Raw genomic sequence first — 17,974 nt, 5'->3', positions numbered from 1 at the left:
GGAAATGGTAACCCACTCCAGGATTCTTGTCTGGGAAACCTCATGGACAGAAGAGCCTGACGGGCTACAGTCCATGGGGTCCCAAAAGAGTCAGACACAACTTAGTGGCTAAATGGCGGCAACATCAACAAAACACTGAGTTTTAACAAGCCCTTCCGATGATTCTGCTACTACACCAAGTTCAAATCTTTTAAAAGCGATATCACACTTCATTCTATTCAAAGAGTTCTGTCATTTCAACATTTTGACTAATTCAGCACGTTTTATGGGTTCTCCTCACTTCCCTTGCTTTCCATTCCCAGATCTAATTTCTCAATGTGAATGATTATTTTATACAGTCCCTGAAAATCGATGTGACTAACCATAATGCAGGATAAATATATGTATTCTTGAAACTCTAAATTATGTGCCTATTTAGAAAACTCCTCTCTTACTCAAAACTTTAAGAAAATGACCATGATAATCTCATGGTTTACTGAAGGTAATTCTAAGAGGGGTTCCTGTCAGAAATTCAATTTATCATGTAAATTGGCCATGGGGAAGAAGTAGCAGAAGACTATGGCAACCTAAAAGCTATATTATTAATAAAAATTAGGCTTTAGGTAACAATATGACTTTTACAGAAATGAATTATAACAAGCTGTTTGGGAGCAAATATTAGGCAGGGTTTAAGCAACTGAATTACTAGATATTGATTAGCAATAGCTGAATTTGAGGGAAATAATGAGCAATCATGCACATGAGGTTCCAACAGACGCTGGAAAAGGTGCAGGCGCTCCATCAACAAAGATTGTGGGCACATGCTGCTCCATGGTGGACATAAGATGGGTTTACCTGGATCACTGCTTTCTTATCAGCTTTAGGCAAGTTCTTTGCTTGACGTTCTGCCTCTTCCCACTCTCTCATGACCTACAGAAGGAATAAATCATTGAAAACCATCAATTTTTTCTACATTTGACATTTTATTAAAAATTTTTCTTTACAGATTTTCTTTTTTTTTTTTTGATGTGAAACATTTTTAAAGTCTTTATTGAATTTGCTATAATATTGCTTCTATTTTATGTTTTGGCCAGGATGCACGCGGGATCTTAGCTCGCTCACCAGGGATCAAACCTGTATCTTCTGCATCAGAAGGCGAAGTCTTAACCACTGGACTTCCAGGAAAGTTCCATACACTTGACATTTTAAATAGGCAAAAAATGATCACATTTCATTCCCAGCTCAATAATATCTAGCCTCCCACTGAGATGTAAATAATCTGTCACAGCGGTATAGTAAACATAAATGTTCACATTTATTTGCAAGGATATGGCCCTTTGAAGGCTTTCCTGGTGGCTCAAACGGTAAAGAATTGGCCTGCAATGTGGGAGACCTGGGTTTGATCCCTGTGTTGGGAAGATCCTCTGGAGGAGGGCATGGTTACCCACTCCAGTATTCTTGCCCAGAGAATCCCCATGGACAGAGGACACTGGTGTGAGAGTCCATGGGGTCGCAAAGAGTCAGACATGACTGAGCAACTAAGCACATGTCTCTTTGAAACAAAGTTGGTTTTTTTCTTTTCCTGAGAAATAGCCGAAAGTCATTTTATTTGATGTGCCCAAATGCCAACGATTCATAAAATGCGTAGATTTTCTGAACAAGGTTTTCCAACACTATATTCAGCACACTGGTTTTAGTCTTTGGTGAAGGTAAGTTATAAAATCTCAACTCTATATTTTTCAAACAGTACAAAGGGGAACAAAATCATAAGTAACATTTTATGCATGTGTACCCAAGCAGTGAACACAGTGCCAAAAAGAAGTCCATAATGGAGGCAGGAAAAGAAGACTTCTGTTGTCAGAAATCCTAAGATTCCTCCCACCGAAGAACTGAGGGATGATTAGAACCTTCTGCTTGCCAAGTCATCTCATAAACAGCAGAGGATGCTCTAGATTCCTCCACACCTTCCAGGACAGCACACATTATAATGTTCTGAATGTAGCAGAAAGCATTCTTGGTAGGTAACACTAATTTAGTAACCAGGCTAATCTGTTTTGTAGGAAAACAGGACTTCCTCCTCTCATCCATAATGTTCACTTGGGATATCTCCAAGAGAAGTCTGCCCACTGATTTGAATGCAGAGGACAAGTCTGCAGCTGTGGATGCTGTTGAAAGAAAATGATACTTGATTCTTACCACCTACAGTTTCCTTTTCCTTTTCAATAGGACCACTCACCTATCAAGTAGAGTTTTTAAAGTGTAGCTCATACCTGAGCAAGGTAAGGTAAAGAAAAGAAAGATCCAGTAAGCAAAATAATGGTCTGTTGACAGCCGTGTACTTGCCTACTTTGTGGATCCACACAGCAGGGAACAGTGATTTCTGTACTATAAGAGCCTGTTATTTACAGGTATTTATTCCTAAGGAACTGACTTTTTTCTGACATCCTTCAAGATAACAACAACAACAAAAAAAGCTTGGCACAAATAACTATGGATAGAGAAGTTCTATGAGAATATCACATCATCATGTCAGTTTTAAATTAGACAGTTTATTGTTTATTAGCTTTGATTCATCGTGGAAAATATAGGACAGGCTTCATGTTGCTTTCATAAAATTATGAGGAAAAAAGGATGGGATGAATTTTCTATTACATGTGCAAGTGAAAGTCACTCAGTTGTGTCCGACTCTTGGCAGTTCCATGAACTATACAATCCATGGAATTCTCCAGGCCAGAATTCTGGAGTGGGTAGCTGTTCCCTTCTCCAGGGGATCTTCCCAACACAGGGACAGAACCCAGGTCTCCTGCATTGCTGGCAGATTCTTTACCATCTGAGCCACCAGGAAAGCCCTTATTACAAGTGAAGAGCATATAAAAAATAATCTAGCACGTTCAGACAAAAATTGAGAAACGCTAGGCTGCTATGAACAAGAACAGAATACAGAAGGGATGAAACACACTCCCCAAGATACTTTGGTGGCTCCAAGAAGTTAATGAAGGGCACTTGTGAAACAGGGCAACTGAAGGCTACTTCTGCTTTACAGATGAGATAAGCCTTGCAATAAAAATACTTCAACTTCCTGCCTCGAGAATGTTCATAGTAGCCGTACTCTACCATGAATTCCTCAGGTAAGGAATCTCAAAATTAGTTTGAGAGAGAAGTCAAATGTTTTATTGGAATGTGAAGAACTGATTTCCTGTATTACATCTGAATTTTTACCATCTCCCTTTCAATACTCAGAACTTTCAGCTTTGAGCAGGGGAACCCATGGAATAATTAAGGAGACTTCTTTAGCTAATAAATTGAAAATAAGCATTCCTATAGAAATGAAATAATTTTTGATTCTCAGAGCAACTGAATACCTACACCTTTGTATTATTTCATTCAAATACCCAAACCCCTCAAATTCTCTGTATTTGTAAGAAAATAAATAACAAAAACTATAATAAAAATCATTTTTGCACCATCACACTAGGCTTACTTACTTGAAGATAAACGCACAGTGGGCGCAATATTTCCTTTTGAACAAATGGTTTCCACTGAGGTTCCCTGGTAATGGGTCAGATCACTCTTGACCTGCTAAATACCAGCTCCAGGATTAAGAGCTTTACAAAATCTCTTTTGTTTAATTGATTCCTCACATCAGCCTGTGAGATTAGGCATGGACATCCCCATTTTTACGAGCCAGGTTAAATTACCTGCTCAAAGTCAGGCAGGAAAAAAATGGAAAAGGACAGATGTAAACTGAGATCTCTGTGGCTCTAAAGACGGTGTTATATTGTCCCCTGTAGCTCAATCAGCTGTGATATAATGGCAAATCCAACAAGGGAGCTAAGTTTATTTATATTTGGTGACAGGAGAAAAGGCTGTTCCGAAGATACTGATGCTTATCTTAAAAATAATAAATGTCGAGAAAGGTCAACTTCTATTTTGAAGAACTTTATTTGAAGGATATAGTAAAACAATTAAATAATACATAATAAATGATTGTTTGTATTCTTGTATTTGCTAGAGACTATTCATAACACGTGTGTGTGCTAGTCAGTCAGTCGTTTCCGACTCTTTGTGACCCTGCGGTCTGCAGCCCACCAGGCTCCTCTGTCCATGGGATTCTCCAAGCAAAAATACTGGAGTGGGTTGCCATTCCCTTCTCTGTTCACAACAGAGAACAACAAAAGTCTGTAAGTTCAGAGTTATCATGCGCCCCAACAACAAAAACACTTCAAATACCTAAACCCCTCAAATTCTCTGTATTTGTAAGAAAACAAATAACAAAGACTATAATAAAAATCATTTTAAAACATGATATTTTTAAATTAAACATTCTCAGGATCTAGACTTCACAGTGGCCCCCTGTAGTCTTATAAAGCAATTTTCTACTGCATGCACAAAAGTATCAGTATCACTTGGATTTATGGATCTTCAAAGACTTGGCTGCTTCATGCAGAGAAAATGAAACTAATACAGAGAGATTTAGGAGGCAGGCAAATGCAAAGTCAAACAGCGCCCAGAATTCAGTACCATAAATTATGATGATAAATGTTGATCTCAAGCATCTCATACTCCCATGCTCACTGGAATGTAACAGACAACATTCTCTGCTCCAGGATAACATTCTTTAAATTATCTCAGATATGGGCAATAACTAGAAGACAACGAAAGTCCATCAAAACACATATGAACTAAGTCATGGCTTAAACAGGTGTGCGAAACTAAAATGAAGTCACTCTTCTGGAGAGAGCTATAGTATCTGAACAAGAGTATTTGATGTCAGTTTAATTCATAGAATCAAAGTGACCAATAAACACCAGAAAAAATTCAGAATCTGTCTTTTCTTTAAAAAAGTAGTGACTAGGTGGGTTCAAGATAGAAGTGTAAGGTTAGGAAGGCACCTTATACACACATATAGGGACTGAACAATATAATCCAGCTGGAGGAATAAAACTGGCGAGCAAAATATTTAATTAAATGCACAGAGAAATGATTCTGTCCTACTCTGAGGACCACGTGAGTGTGAGGAGTGGCTGAGAAGCGTCCACGTGAAGAAGAGCTGGCTCCTTTCCAGTGCTCAACGCTGAGACCAAAGAGAAGTCCATGATGAGCTGAACATGTGTTGAGCAGAGTGGTTTAAGGCTGCCTATACGAGGATGCTATCATTCTTTTGGGGTGCCCCACGGTCCCATAAGTGGATTCTGAGGGCAATAAGAAGGTTCTGAAAGCTCCACAAACAAGCAATGAGGCCGAAACTGAAGTTTCAAAGATGTCTTTTCTGTGGCAACAAGTGTGGCGGGCAATAGTCATCCTTCTTAATTGTGATTCTATATTGTTTCTGTCTTTCCTAAAGAAAAATCCTATTTTTCAGAAAAACTGGCTTCAGTTGAAACCTCACCATTCTGCTCTAGCTAGCTTTCTACTTTTTTTTTTACTTTTATTTATTTATTTTTTGGCTGAGCTGCTCGGCATGTAGGATCTTAGTTTCTTGACCGGGGATCAAACCTGTGCCCCCTGCAGTGGAACCTCAGAGTGTTAGCCATTAAACCACCAGGGAAATCCCTAGCTACCTTTCTAGTTCAATTTGTTTTTAAGTTTTCGTCACGGCCAGCAACTAGATCTGCACATTATACTCTAGAGCCCAAGTATTGTAATTATGGGGTTTTTCCTTTAATGTTATTATTCCTGAGTAGTTCCAAATACTGGTGACTCATAAAGAAAAAAAAAGATGTGTGTCTTTCCAGATACATTAGAAATTCTATGGTTAAATACAGGTTTATTTTTATTTAGGTAGGTGAAGCCAACAGATCAGACCACTGCCATTGAGAAAAACTTTAAGTCACAGTTCCCAGGAGGAGGTGACTTTTCATGCCATGTGGCGGCGGGGCAGGGGGGTTGAGGGTGATGCAGGAAAGCACCAGGGTGGTCGGGAGACAAAGGGAGTGAAGGAAAACTGTGGTAGGAACTTTTACTATGGTTTTTGTGGGAAGAAATGTGCAAGGCAGGGTAAGCAGGCTTAACGTATAAAATTGGCTAGTGCGAATGCTTTGAATGGGCGCTGGGGTATAGAGGCCGTCCTGAGTTGTCTGACACTTAGCCTTGGGGTGAGAAGGCAGTGATAGTGGGTTGAAGGGTAAGAGACTATAAAGAGGGTAGCTGAGGGCTATGGGCTTTGGATTGGTGGGTGTGTTTATGAAAGGAGCCCTTGCAGGCCAGTCATCTGGTAACCCTAGGAATTGGCCAGCCCTGGGAAGGACAATCTCCCTGGGATTGGGAAGGCCTCAGATGTCAAATCATCAGAAAATTAAAAAGCTATGATTAATGTCCTCTACTAAAGATAGATTATGAGCTCACAAAATTTATGCCAGGTTCATGAATCTTGTTCAGTGTTTATCAAGAGAACTTTGAAGTATATGTGCTAAACATGACAAAAATCAGTCGCATCTTCTGATATTTACCCAGAATATTAACACCAAAAAAGTGTGGTTGACTTTAACCTCAGATCTTTCTTCATTCACTCATGTGTGTTTCTTAAATATAACTTTTCCTATTATTTCTTCATATAGACTACAAGTTGGAAAGGTGATTGGATGGACACATATTTGTTTAATGACTGAAGAATCTGGAAAGGGCTAAAATCCTCAGTATTATCTATCTCTAATTGCTCAGACAGTAAAGACTCTGCCTGCAACGCGGAAGACCTGGTGGGTTCGATCCCTGGGTTGGGAAGATCTCCTGGAGAATCCCAAGGACAGAGGTGCCTGGAGGGCTGCAGTCCATGGGTTGCAACTAACACTTTCACTTTCAATGCAATATCCAGCACCTGGTAGCAGGCATACCTTAAACTTTAGTTGGTATTACTACATACAAATTCTAGAGGAGGAAATGGCAACCCACTCCAGTATTCTTGCCTGGAGAATCCCATGGACAGAGCAGCCTGGCAGGCTACAGCCCATGGGGTTGCAAGAGTGGGATATGACTTAGCAACTAGACCACCACCACATATGAAATAGCTGTTTTGGACATGAATTTTTAATTTGTTTTGTTTTAGAAACAATGTGATTTTTAAAAAGCAGCTTTGTGGTTTTTTTTTTTTTTGACATGGCAATCCTCCAGTATTCTTGCCTGGGAAATACCAGGGACAGAGGAGCCTGGCAGGCTATAGTCCACTGGGCTGCAAAAGAGCTGGATGCGACTGAGCACACATGCCAGATATCCTGGAATGAGAAGTCAAGTGGCCTCAGGAAGCATCACTAAGAACAAAGGTAGTGCAGGTGATGGAATTCCAGTTGAGCTATTTCAAATCCTAAAATATGATGCTGTGAAAGTGCTGCACTCAATATGCCAGCAAATTTGGAAAACTCAGCAGTGGCCACAGGACTGGAAAAGGTCAGTTTTCATTCCAATCCCAAAGAAAGGCAATGCCAAAGAATGCTCAAACTACTACACATTTGCACTCATCTCACACGCTAGCAAAATAATGCTCAAAATTCTCCAAGCCAGGCTGCAACAGTACGTGAAGAGCCGTGAACTTCCAGATGTTCAAGCTGGATTCAGAAAAGGCAGAGGAACCAGAGATCAAATCGCCAGCATCCACTGGATAATCGAAAAAGCAAGAGAATTCCAGAAAAACATCTACTTCTGCTTTATTGACTATGCCAAAGCCTTTGACTGTGTGGATCACAACAAACTGTAGAAAATTCTTCAAGAGATGGGAATACCAGACCACCTCACCTGCCTCCTGAGAAATCTGTATGCAAGTCAAGAAGGAACAGTTAGAATCGGACATGGAACAATAGACTGGTTCCAAATTGAGAGAGGAGTACTTCAAGGCTATATATTATCACCCTGCTTATTTAACTTCTACGTAGGGTACATCATGCAAAATGCCAGGCTGGATGAAGCACAAGCTGGAATCAAGGTTGCCGGGAGAACTATCAATAACCTCAGATACGCAGATGACACCACTCTTATGAGAGAAAGCAAAGAGGAACTAAAGAGCCTCTTGATGAAAATGAAAGAACAGAGTGAAAACGTTGGTTTAAAACTCAACATTTAAAAAAACTAAGATTATGACATCCGGCCTCATCACTTCAAGGCAAGTAGATGGGGAAATAATGGAAACAGTGAGAGGCTTTACTTTTGGGGCTCCAAAATCACATTTTTGGGGTTTCCTTCATAGCTCAGTCAGTGAAAATCTGCCTGCAATGCAGAAGACTGGGGTTCGATTCCTGGATTGGGAAGATCCCTGGAGAAGGAAATGGCAACCCACTCCAGTATTCTTCCCTGGAGAATCCCAAGGACAGAGGAGCCTGGCAGGTTACATTCCATGGGGTCGAAAGAGTCAGACAAGACTTAGCGACTAAACCACCAACAAAATCACTGCAGATGGTGACTGCAGCCATGAAATTAAAAGACGCTTGCTCCTTGGAAGAAATCTATGACCAACCTAGACAGCATATTAAAAAGCAAAGACATTAGTTTGCTGACAAAGTCAAAGCTATGGTTTTTCCAGTAGTCATACATGGATGTGAGAGTTGTACTACAAAGAAAGATGAGCGCCGAAGAATTCATACTTTTGAACGGTGGTGTTGGAGAAGACTCTTGAGAGTCCCTTGGATAGCAAAGAGATCCAACCATTCCATCCTAAAGGAAATCAGTCCTGAATATTCATTGGAAGGACTTATACCAAAGCTGAAGCTCCAATACTTCGGCCACCTGATGTGAAGAACTGACTCATTAGAAAAGACTCTGATGCTGACAAAGACTGAAGGCAGGAGGAGAAGGGGACAACAGAGGGTGAGATGGTCGGATGGCATCACTGACTCAATGGACATGAGTTTGAGCAAGCTCTGGGAGTTGGGATGGACAGGGAAGCCTGGCATGTTGCAGTCCATGGGGTTGCAAAGAGTTGGACATGACTGAATGACTGAACTGAACTGAGCACACATGCACGATTTTAAAAAAACTGGGTCTTCAGCCCAGTGTAGTGAAGAAAGCATTGTACTAGGAGCAACAAAGGCTTGGATTCCAAATGCCTCTCTGAGAAGCCAAACTCTTGAACCTTTATTGCATTATCTATCATTTATAGGACTAGATGACTAATGGGACTAGATCATTATGATTTACTTTGGTTTTATGCTCTTATAGTTTTATGAATTAACTCTGTAAGAAATGTTAGACTCAAAGTTTATTTCATACAAAAATACTCAACTTTGCTAAAGAACATTTTAAGGGATTTAAATTTATGACATCATGGTTACAGGACCACCCTAAACACAGAATGACAAAGCCATCAAGAAAGATGTACACACAACTGAATTTGTGCCAACAAAATTTTACTATAGTGCTATACCAGGATCTTTCCTAGGTGGCAAGTTCAAGGAGAATGCAAAAAACCCCAAATCAGTGCCCTTATGACAAACACTTAAAATGAAAATATTATGTCTTTAAGATTTGGATAAAATTAGAGGCCCTTACTCCAGGGGGCTTCCCTGGTGGCTCAGTGGTAAAGAATCTACCTGTCAATGCATGAGACAAGGGTTCGATCTCTGGCTTAGGAAGTTCACTTGGAGAAGGAAATGGCAACCCTGTATTCTTGCCTGGGAAATCCCATGGACAGGAGGCTGGTGGGTTACAATCCTTGTGGTCGCAAAGAGTTGGACACAATTCAGTGACTAAACAATCACCACCACTGACCCCTGGGCATTCATTAGTCACAGGGCCCCTGGGGGGACAGAGGCAGAGGCAAATCCAGATTTCCCAGCAGAGGCAGAGGCAAATCCAGATGTCCCAGCGTGGCAGGGCTAAAGGATGGAGAACCACACGTACCTGGGACATCCTCTCGCGGTGCTTGGCCTCCAGCCTCTCCTTGGCTTTCTGGAAATGGGCGTGTTCATTCTCATCTCCAGGTGTCTCGAGATACTTGTCAACGGCATCAGGGGTGCTCGCTGCTGTTGTAGGAACTATAACACAGAAGGAAAGAAGGTTTAAGGAGAGTGACTGAACATCCAGTCATTTCAAAAGAAAGCCTTATTTTCTGATTATTCCAGGACAAAGAATTTAGTAAAGAAGCACAAACAAGATGTTAATGCTGTCTAAGAGACCATGAGACATTTTGCAGCACAGTACAGGTGTCTTTCACCCCTTTTTAAGGAAAATCTTCAAAATGGTCCTTTTTTGTCATTATAATATCTTTAAAATTCCCTGCAAAACAAGCATGCATAGAGCAAAAACAGTTGGTATGTAACACAGATATGCTGCAGCAGATCCCTATGTCTTAGGACAGTAATGTTTGTAATCCTGAAAGTAAACGGTGGTATCAATACCACATCTTAAGATTCCTGAAAAAGGGCAAAGAAATCTCAAAATCAGTGTATTGCAGAATAACTGCACCTCAGAATGAAGAAAATCCTACACTAGATTTTAGATATCTAGTGAGGAAGTATCTGAAACATTACTGAAAAATTCATAAATGTCAATACATTCATTTTTGAAATCACAAAAGGAGCTTTCTGTCTTCACAATTTGGCAACAGTCAACCAATTCATTACGCCAGTTGTCAAAAGGAAACTGATTTCTATTTTGAATTCCACTAACACTGCTGAGGGATATTCCTGAATTGCAACACATACTGCTATATTATGTGGAAAAATAAATACCCATAAAATTGAAGAGTGTATGTACTATAAAGCAAAAATGTCTGAAACTCATGAGCCGAGTAAATTATGATGCCTATACCAGCAGTTTTACAAAAAATCGGTAATGACTAGTGAGAATTCAGAGCATTTATGAGCTTACTGAAAAAAAAAAAAACCCAACATGAAAAGAAAACAAGATTTTGATTTAAAGAAGAAAGCATGCTCAACCTGAAAAATGAAATTAGGTGTTTTCACTATATTCTCAAGCCAAATCAAGTGTTTTATTCAAAAGATTAGTCAACCATCACCAATCTAAGTATTCTTCTTCCCTAATCTTACCTGATTACTTGACTATTATACTTGAGATCTAATATTCCAAAAAGAACTTAAATAAGAAGAATTAACTGCTAGCTCATTTTGAAGCTAAACAGTAAGATAAGTGTCTTTTACACATGTTTGGAAGATTGAAGGCAAAAGAAGTGTGGGCAGAAGATGAGATGGTTGGTTGGCATCACCAACTCAATGGACATGAGTCTGAGCAAACTTGGGGAGATAGTGGAGGACAGGGAAGCCTGGAGTGCTGCAGTCCATGGGGTTTCAGAGTCAGACAGAACTCCATGATTGAACAACAAAGGGGAAAAAAACATCTGGAATGTTCCCATCTGAAGGCTCTAAAACAAGAAAGCTTTCTTGTTATGTAATTAAATAATGAATCTAATCTTAAAGAGAGAACTATTCATTCTTATTTCTTCCCTTCTACTTCAAAAACTGTGTATAATTCTTTAAAAAAAAATAAAAGCAGTTTAGTTGTCAATCCAGATGTTTTTCTGAAGAGGAAGGAAGGAGGCAGGGCATATTACTGGAATTTTTTTTTTCCCAAAATACCAGGGGATTTTTGAGTCGACTGGTCTGAAATTGGCAGAGGGTATACGTATTGAAAGACATCGGCCCCCATCTTCTGTGCAATAGAAAAGGGAGTATGTATTCAGGCACAAAAAGAAAGGAGGAAAGAACACCAACTGTGTAATCGGGCACACCATGATTTCAATCGCAGCTTGACTTAGTCTTTCTTAGATGAGCTGTGACCCAGGGCAAGTAACTTACGCACTCTGTGTTCCAGTTTATTCATCTATCAAGCAGTGACAACATGCCGTCGCATCAGGAGTGCTGGGAAAATGAGATACCGCACCACGTGTCTGTCACCCCACAGAAAGCCTGGTACGCAGGGCGGTCCGTTCACATTAGCACCCTGCCCTTCTCCTTTGCTCACTGCTCCATCCTAATTCAAATCTTAGCACTTATCCTAACCACAGGAAAAACCAGCTACTTTTATTTCACATCTACTGAAAATGAACTACACATAGGACTGTGAAGTACCACGGAGAGGAAAAAAAAAATATGTACTTTTCTAAATAATCTTCAGTATGACCCGTGTAAAAGGCTGAAATTACTAAAAATGTATCCTAATTTTTAAGACGGAGAAATAATTTTCAATTAAATTTTTTTTTGGTTAAAAAACAAAGGTACATGTTTTTCAGCATCAACTTAAGCAAATCGATATGCATGTCACGTTCCCACTTGACACGGAAGTGGTATTTAACATTTTTCCCAAGGTTTTAATCATTTTCTCATTTTTGCTGATAGCAAATGAGAACAAGTTAAAGTTCTTTTGGCATAGTATAATCTGGCAGAATGATATGATTAGGCTAACTGTATTTCACATTTTGGATAAATGAAAATGTATAATGGTTTAGGGTCATATTCACAGATCAAGATAGCCAACAGTTGTAAGGTGCTGTACCCACAGCAAGGCAGCCTGTTTGAAAACTGAAATTATAAAAGTTACAAGTAGGAAGTAACTTACAGTTTTCTCCAACTCTTATAATTTGCAGATCTACTGTTTCATGGAAAGAGAGAAACACTAAAATCTGAGTCCACTGTAATCTTATTAGTCTAAGTTGAAATGTAGCTCTGCAATATTATGAATTAAAGAACAATAAAGAAATCAGCAAGCAAGTTATATTAACAGGATGAAAAATACTTTAAGTATTAAAACGAATTTTGGGAACAATGAAATAAATACAAATCTTTTATTACAAATGTATTTCATTTAATTGAGGAATATTTCTCAGTAAATCCTTGTTGCTGGCCCCTGATACTTCCTTTAGCTGAGGATTTTAAGAGAAGCTGTCTTTCTTTCCATTTCTTTTTTATTTTTTGGCCATGTTGTGGCATATGGGATCTTAGTTCCCCAATCAGGAACTGAACCTGTGACCTCTGAAGTGGAAGCTCAGAGTCCTAACCAGAGGACCACCAGAGAATTCCTTCTTTTAATTTTTAATTCAAACTTCTTAGTCATTCACACTTGTCCTCCATCTCAGTTGTTGTAAGTCATTGAAAATTTCCTGTACTCACACCAATCATAAATCAGATCACTGTCTAGGCAAGGAGAGAAGAATGATATTACATCTTCATATTTTAAAATGAATGTAGTATACCGTTATCACTGCCTTGCAGCTGGTGAGGAGAAAGGGGAAAATGTTTTAAGCTTGTTCAGAGAGCTCAGCATCTATGGCCTTAAAGATTTTCCTATATCCTGCAGATGTGGTCACACCAGGATTGGCCGTTATTTTGTGATCAAGTCCACGGTAGGCCAGAGACATAACAGGCATGGCAGGCAGGGGCAGGAAAGCCTGTGCCCTAATGCCCCTGCTCTTTCAAGGTGCTTCCTTTGGGGGAAGGAACATCAAGGAATGCCAGGAATGTTCCAGGCCACAGGGGAACAGGAAGCTGTATGTCACTGGTCACTTAAACCACTTTGGAAAATAGAAACTAACTAGAGAGTTTATTTTTGCTGCATTTAAAAAAACAAAAAAAACAGAAAGCAGTTATCCTGTTCAGAGACCTCTGAAATTCCTTAAAAACTGTGATACAGGCTCAGATTTTCAGGCTGGCCAAGTAACAATACCCTCTGTTCATTAGTGTCTGCTGCGCTAGGGACTTTACATGGGTTCTCATTTAATGGGTGGGGAGGAAAAAAAGATAGCCTGTTATACATTTATTGTGTAGAAAGGAAAGACTATCAACAACATACTCACTCACATCCCCAGACACACACACAAGTAAGTCTGAATTCAGGATTGGGTAAACCATGAAGAGGCTATTAAGTTAATATTTAAGCAGTAAGGGGCTAATCCATCGACATGTCTAGGGTACTGGAAAGGGTTTGGTTTGTTAATGAACAACCTGTACTGGCAAAAGATATGCTTTGTTATGATAACCGCTAGCCTATTTCCTAACAAATAGTTTCCTGCTCTGAACACTATCTGGTGGATGACCTCCAACCAGCGTTCAGCAGCAGAAGTAGGGCCATGAGACAGAGGTCAGGAGAGAGCTCCTTGAGCTTGAATCTGAATGATCTTTTAGCCTGTGGTCTCTCGGTCTATTCTCCCTTCTGCAGAAAATCAAACTTAACCATCTTCAGCTCTAACTTTTGACCTCCAGCTGCCAAACCATTAGCAGCCCACTCAATCATGTGCATAGGCATTTAACTTTTAAGGGACCTTGATATTGCTTTTTCTTAGTGCAGTCTCATCACAACTTCATAAAATATAGTTATATTCCTTTTAATGCTAAGAATGGGTGTCTAAAGTAATACCAAATAAAAACACGCAACAGAAACACAGTTTCGATTCATAGCATGTTAAACTGCCGCAATCTGAAACATCCTGCTTCCAAAAATTCAGTGGCATTCTGGGTGAGTAATGCTTTCAATATAAGGTTCATGTTGTTTTTCTTTTTTGCAACCCTGGGAGGTTAGAGGTATCCAAGATTTCTCGGATGCATAGCGGCTGGGATGTATACTCAGCTGTCTCAAGTGTGTGCCTGTTCATTTTTTTATTCCTCCATTCAACAAATCAACAAATATTACAGCCCCTAAAACTCTTGGCAGAAACCAATGAGTGAAACAAGACCCTTTTCCTGGTGGAGTTGTATTCTAGTGAGAGAACAAACACCACACACACACACACACACAGACAGTATTAATCACACTGCTACAATGTGATCTGTGTTGTGAAGAAAAAGAAACAAGAGCAGGGTTGAGGAAAAACAGGAGAGCCAGGAAGGTGGCGTGGGGGAGACTGGCTCAGTCTAACTGACAAGGTGAGGTTAACACTAAGAGCTGAACTGAAGTCTTTTTTCCGAGTTACCCGCTGGAAGAACAGGCAGAGGAAGCCACTAGCGCAAAGGCCTTTGGAGGTGAGTGTGCCTGGCAAATTCCAAGAGGAGCAACGTCTATGTGACCAGAGGCGAGGAAGCAAGTGAGACAGGGGGAAGGGGAAAGGGGACAGACTATGAAAGGCCTTGACGCCATGGTGAGGACTGTGAGGAGCCCCCGTGGGCTGGGTGGAGGAGAGAGGACTGCGATGAGGTGTTTTCAGAGGATCGTTTCAGGGACTTCGCTGGTGGTTCGGTGGTTAAGACGTCACCTTGCAATGCTGTGGGTGTGGGCTCGATCCCCAGTTGGGGAGGTAAGATCCCACATGCCTTGGGGCCAAAAATCCCAAAACATAAAACAGAAGCAATATTGTAAAAAATCAATAAAGATCTTAAAACACAGTCCACATCAAAAATAAATAAATAATAAAAGGTCTGCTAAGGGACAAAAGCAGAAGGTGATCTTTCAAGAGAATTAATAAAAGATGAAGATGAGATGGCTTGGCAAGTTAGCTGGGAGGTGGTGAGGGGTTCTCACGGAAGGTACCCCCAGTGCCCACACACAGAGCCGTGAGAAAGGGCACAGGGTTGCTTCCTTTTCTCACCCCCGAACGCCGTTTCCTAAACCACAGGGAACCTAATACTAAAGGTTAGTATTGTTTTCACATGTGGGTGAAGGTTCATTTCAGTTTTGATAACGATGCATCCATGCGTGTCACATTTCCAATTCACGCTGTAATCTCCTCTGGTAGCATCAGCCACAGCTCTATTTTTTGAGGAGGTGAGGATGGTGGGGGAGGAAAGCGGATTTGCTTTCAGTTTATCACAAACTCTGGTGCTGCACCTGATGTTCCTGCCACAAAAATCCACTGCCATCATTGGTGACATGGTGCCAATGAAAGATTTTCATCCCTGTGTTTCCTCTTAGAAAATTTAATAATTTAAACGGAAGTTACTTCAAATAAAGATGCCTATTGTCTCTGGATGTGGTGGGTGTTGTTCAGTTGCTAAGTCCGGTCCGACTCTGCGGCCATGGACTGCAGCATGCCAGGCTTCCCTGTCCTTGACCATCTCCGGGAGTTTGCTCAAACTCATGTCCATTGAGTCAGTGACGCCATCCAACGATCACATCCTCAGTCACCCCCTTCTCCTCTTGCCCTCAGTCCTTCCCTGCATCAGGGTCTTTTGCGATCAGTCGGCTCTTCCCATCAGGTAGCCAAAATGGGATGTGGCAGAGATCCCTTTCTTAGCACAGATGGAGAATCCCTGTGTCAGGGACACAATGAAATTTAACTGCAAATGCACCAAATGCTCATTTTAGTTCTGAATTTGTAATCACTGCATAATACTCCCTTTCATATTCATAGTAAAGACAGCAAGAACTGATCGTGAAAAATTGCCCTGATTATTTTGATAATCATTCATTTCCTCAGTCTCTAGGGGTGACATGTAATTTTAAGGCTCAGGATACAAAAGAAGAAACCATCTTCAAACAGTAACAACTATGACTACCTCTCTAAACAGATACCTATGAATGGCATTTAGTCAATATATAAATGTTAGATTCTAGCAATAAAGTCTGGTGGGTCTCCTTTCATCAGCAAAAAGGCAATTTATCTCTGTAGCATTGACAACCCAAGATAAAAGTAAATTAAGACCTACACAGTCACTGCCCTATCACTGAAAATCCTATTTTATATGGAGCTAGCAATGCAGTCACACGAACTGGCTGTGATTTATATGATGGGTGGCAATAAGGGTAATTGATATATAGGGAATAAAAACCTGTAAAGGAAGATTTGATGCAAAAATTTCATCTCACAACATGGAAGAGTGTATAGACTGCCACCCCAACTTTAAAAAAAAAAAAAAGAAAAAAAAGTCTATTTCTCCAACTGCAAAATAACAAAAATCCCTAATGCCTTCTAAGCTCAAATATTTATCAAGTCCTAGTTAGATGAGACATTTATAATGTGCAAATAAAGTTTGTGATCCTTACATGTGATACTGGACTGTCTACAAGAAAAAAAAAAAGAACAAAGGCACTTGCACGGATATGCCCTGGTATCACGCTTATTTTATAGTCAGTGCAGTCATAGTTGGCAGGTTATCAATGCATTGTGTGGACAGAGGGTAATAAAAACGTTATCTATGTTGTGTTTACTCTAGTCAAGCTTCATTTCTTTTTTATGCCTTATGGACATGTCCTGATGGGGGAATTTTGTCAAATATGTGAACTGAGGTGAACGCTGGTGTGATTTTTATTAATATCTACATCCTACTTAGCGCAATGCACCAAAACGTAAGAGCAAATTCAAGTCTGAATCTGAAAACCATGTGTGAAGTCACAGCAACATTCACTGGCATTCAGGATATCTTAAGCTTCAATTACTGTATTTTTGTCAGCTTGTCAGAGCTAGGCTCCGTTTTATTCACGGTGGACCATAAAGGGATGACCTGCCACAGTCACGTGATGCTGGGTAGATGAGTTCAAAAAGTCAAGATCTTCAGTATTGTCCACTTCCATTGAGACTGTCGATCCCTGGGTCAGGAAGATCCTGGAGGAGGAAATGGCAACCCGCTCCAGCATTCCTGCCTGGAAAATCCCATGGACAGAGGAGCCTGGTGGGCTACAGTCCATGGGGTGGCCAAGAGTCTGACACGGCTGAGTTTGATGCACACAGCCGTGACAGCCGATAGAATTCTTAACCTCTATGGAGGTCTTCAGGATAAAACTAGTTTCAGTCTACATCAGCCTCTCACAGCAATCCTTCCCTTCATTTGTGCATTTTAGTTTATTTAATTCTGGCACATACTTAAGTCTCATCATACTGATAAAACTGTCAACTTATTGAAGGCAAGTATTGGGTTAACTTTGCTGGTGTCCCTCGAAATTAGAGTTAGCAGCAACATGTCCCAGGCTTAACAGACTGATTAAACCAGGGGTGGGCCTGCTGGTCTCTTTTGCTAAATAAAGTTTTACTGGAACACAGCTGTATAAATTCATTTACCTATTGTCTGAGAATGCTCTCACGCTATTACTGCCAAGTTGAGTACTCATAACAGAGACCATTTGCCTGGACAACCTAAAATATTGACTTGCTGGCCTTTTACAGAAAATATTTGCTGACTTCTTTATTTTCTGA

The 17,974-nt window shown here is 40.3% G+C and overlaps 1 protein-coding gene across 7 annotated transcripts in view; it reads right to left on the bottom strand.

Moving 5' to 3' along the window:
- LOC122687615 (amyloid beta precursor protein) overlaps nt 1-17,974 on the bottom strand; it is a 288,333-nt gene that overhangs the window by 86,092 nt on the left and 184,267 nt on the right. For all 7 annotated transcript variants that reach the window (XM_043893224.1, XM_043893225.1, XM_043893226.1 and 4 more), the window contains 2 exons: nt 9,802-9,935; nt 835-909 (listed from right to left, as the gene is read on the bottom strand). In XM_043893224.1, coding sequence (XP_043749159.1) covers nt 835-909; nt 9,802-9,935 — 209 coding nt within the window. The remainder of the gene's footprint in view (nt 1-834; nt 910-9,801; nt 9,936-17,974) is intronic.

Source organism: Cervus elaphus, chromosome 31, assembly GCF_910594005.1.
Source record: "Cervus elaphus chromosome 31, mCerEla1.1, whole genome shotgun sequence".
NCBI lineage: Eukaryota > Metazoa > Chordata > Mammalia > Artiodactyla > Cervidae > Cervus > Cervus elaphus.
The sequence above is the reverse complement of the archived record's forward strand: the minus strand, read 5'-3'. Positions and strand labels throughout refer to the sequence as shown.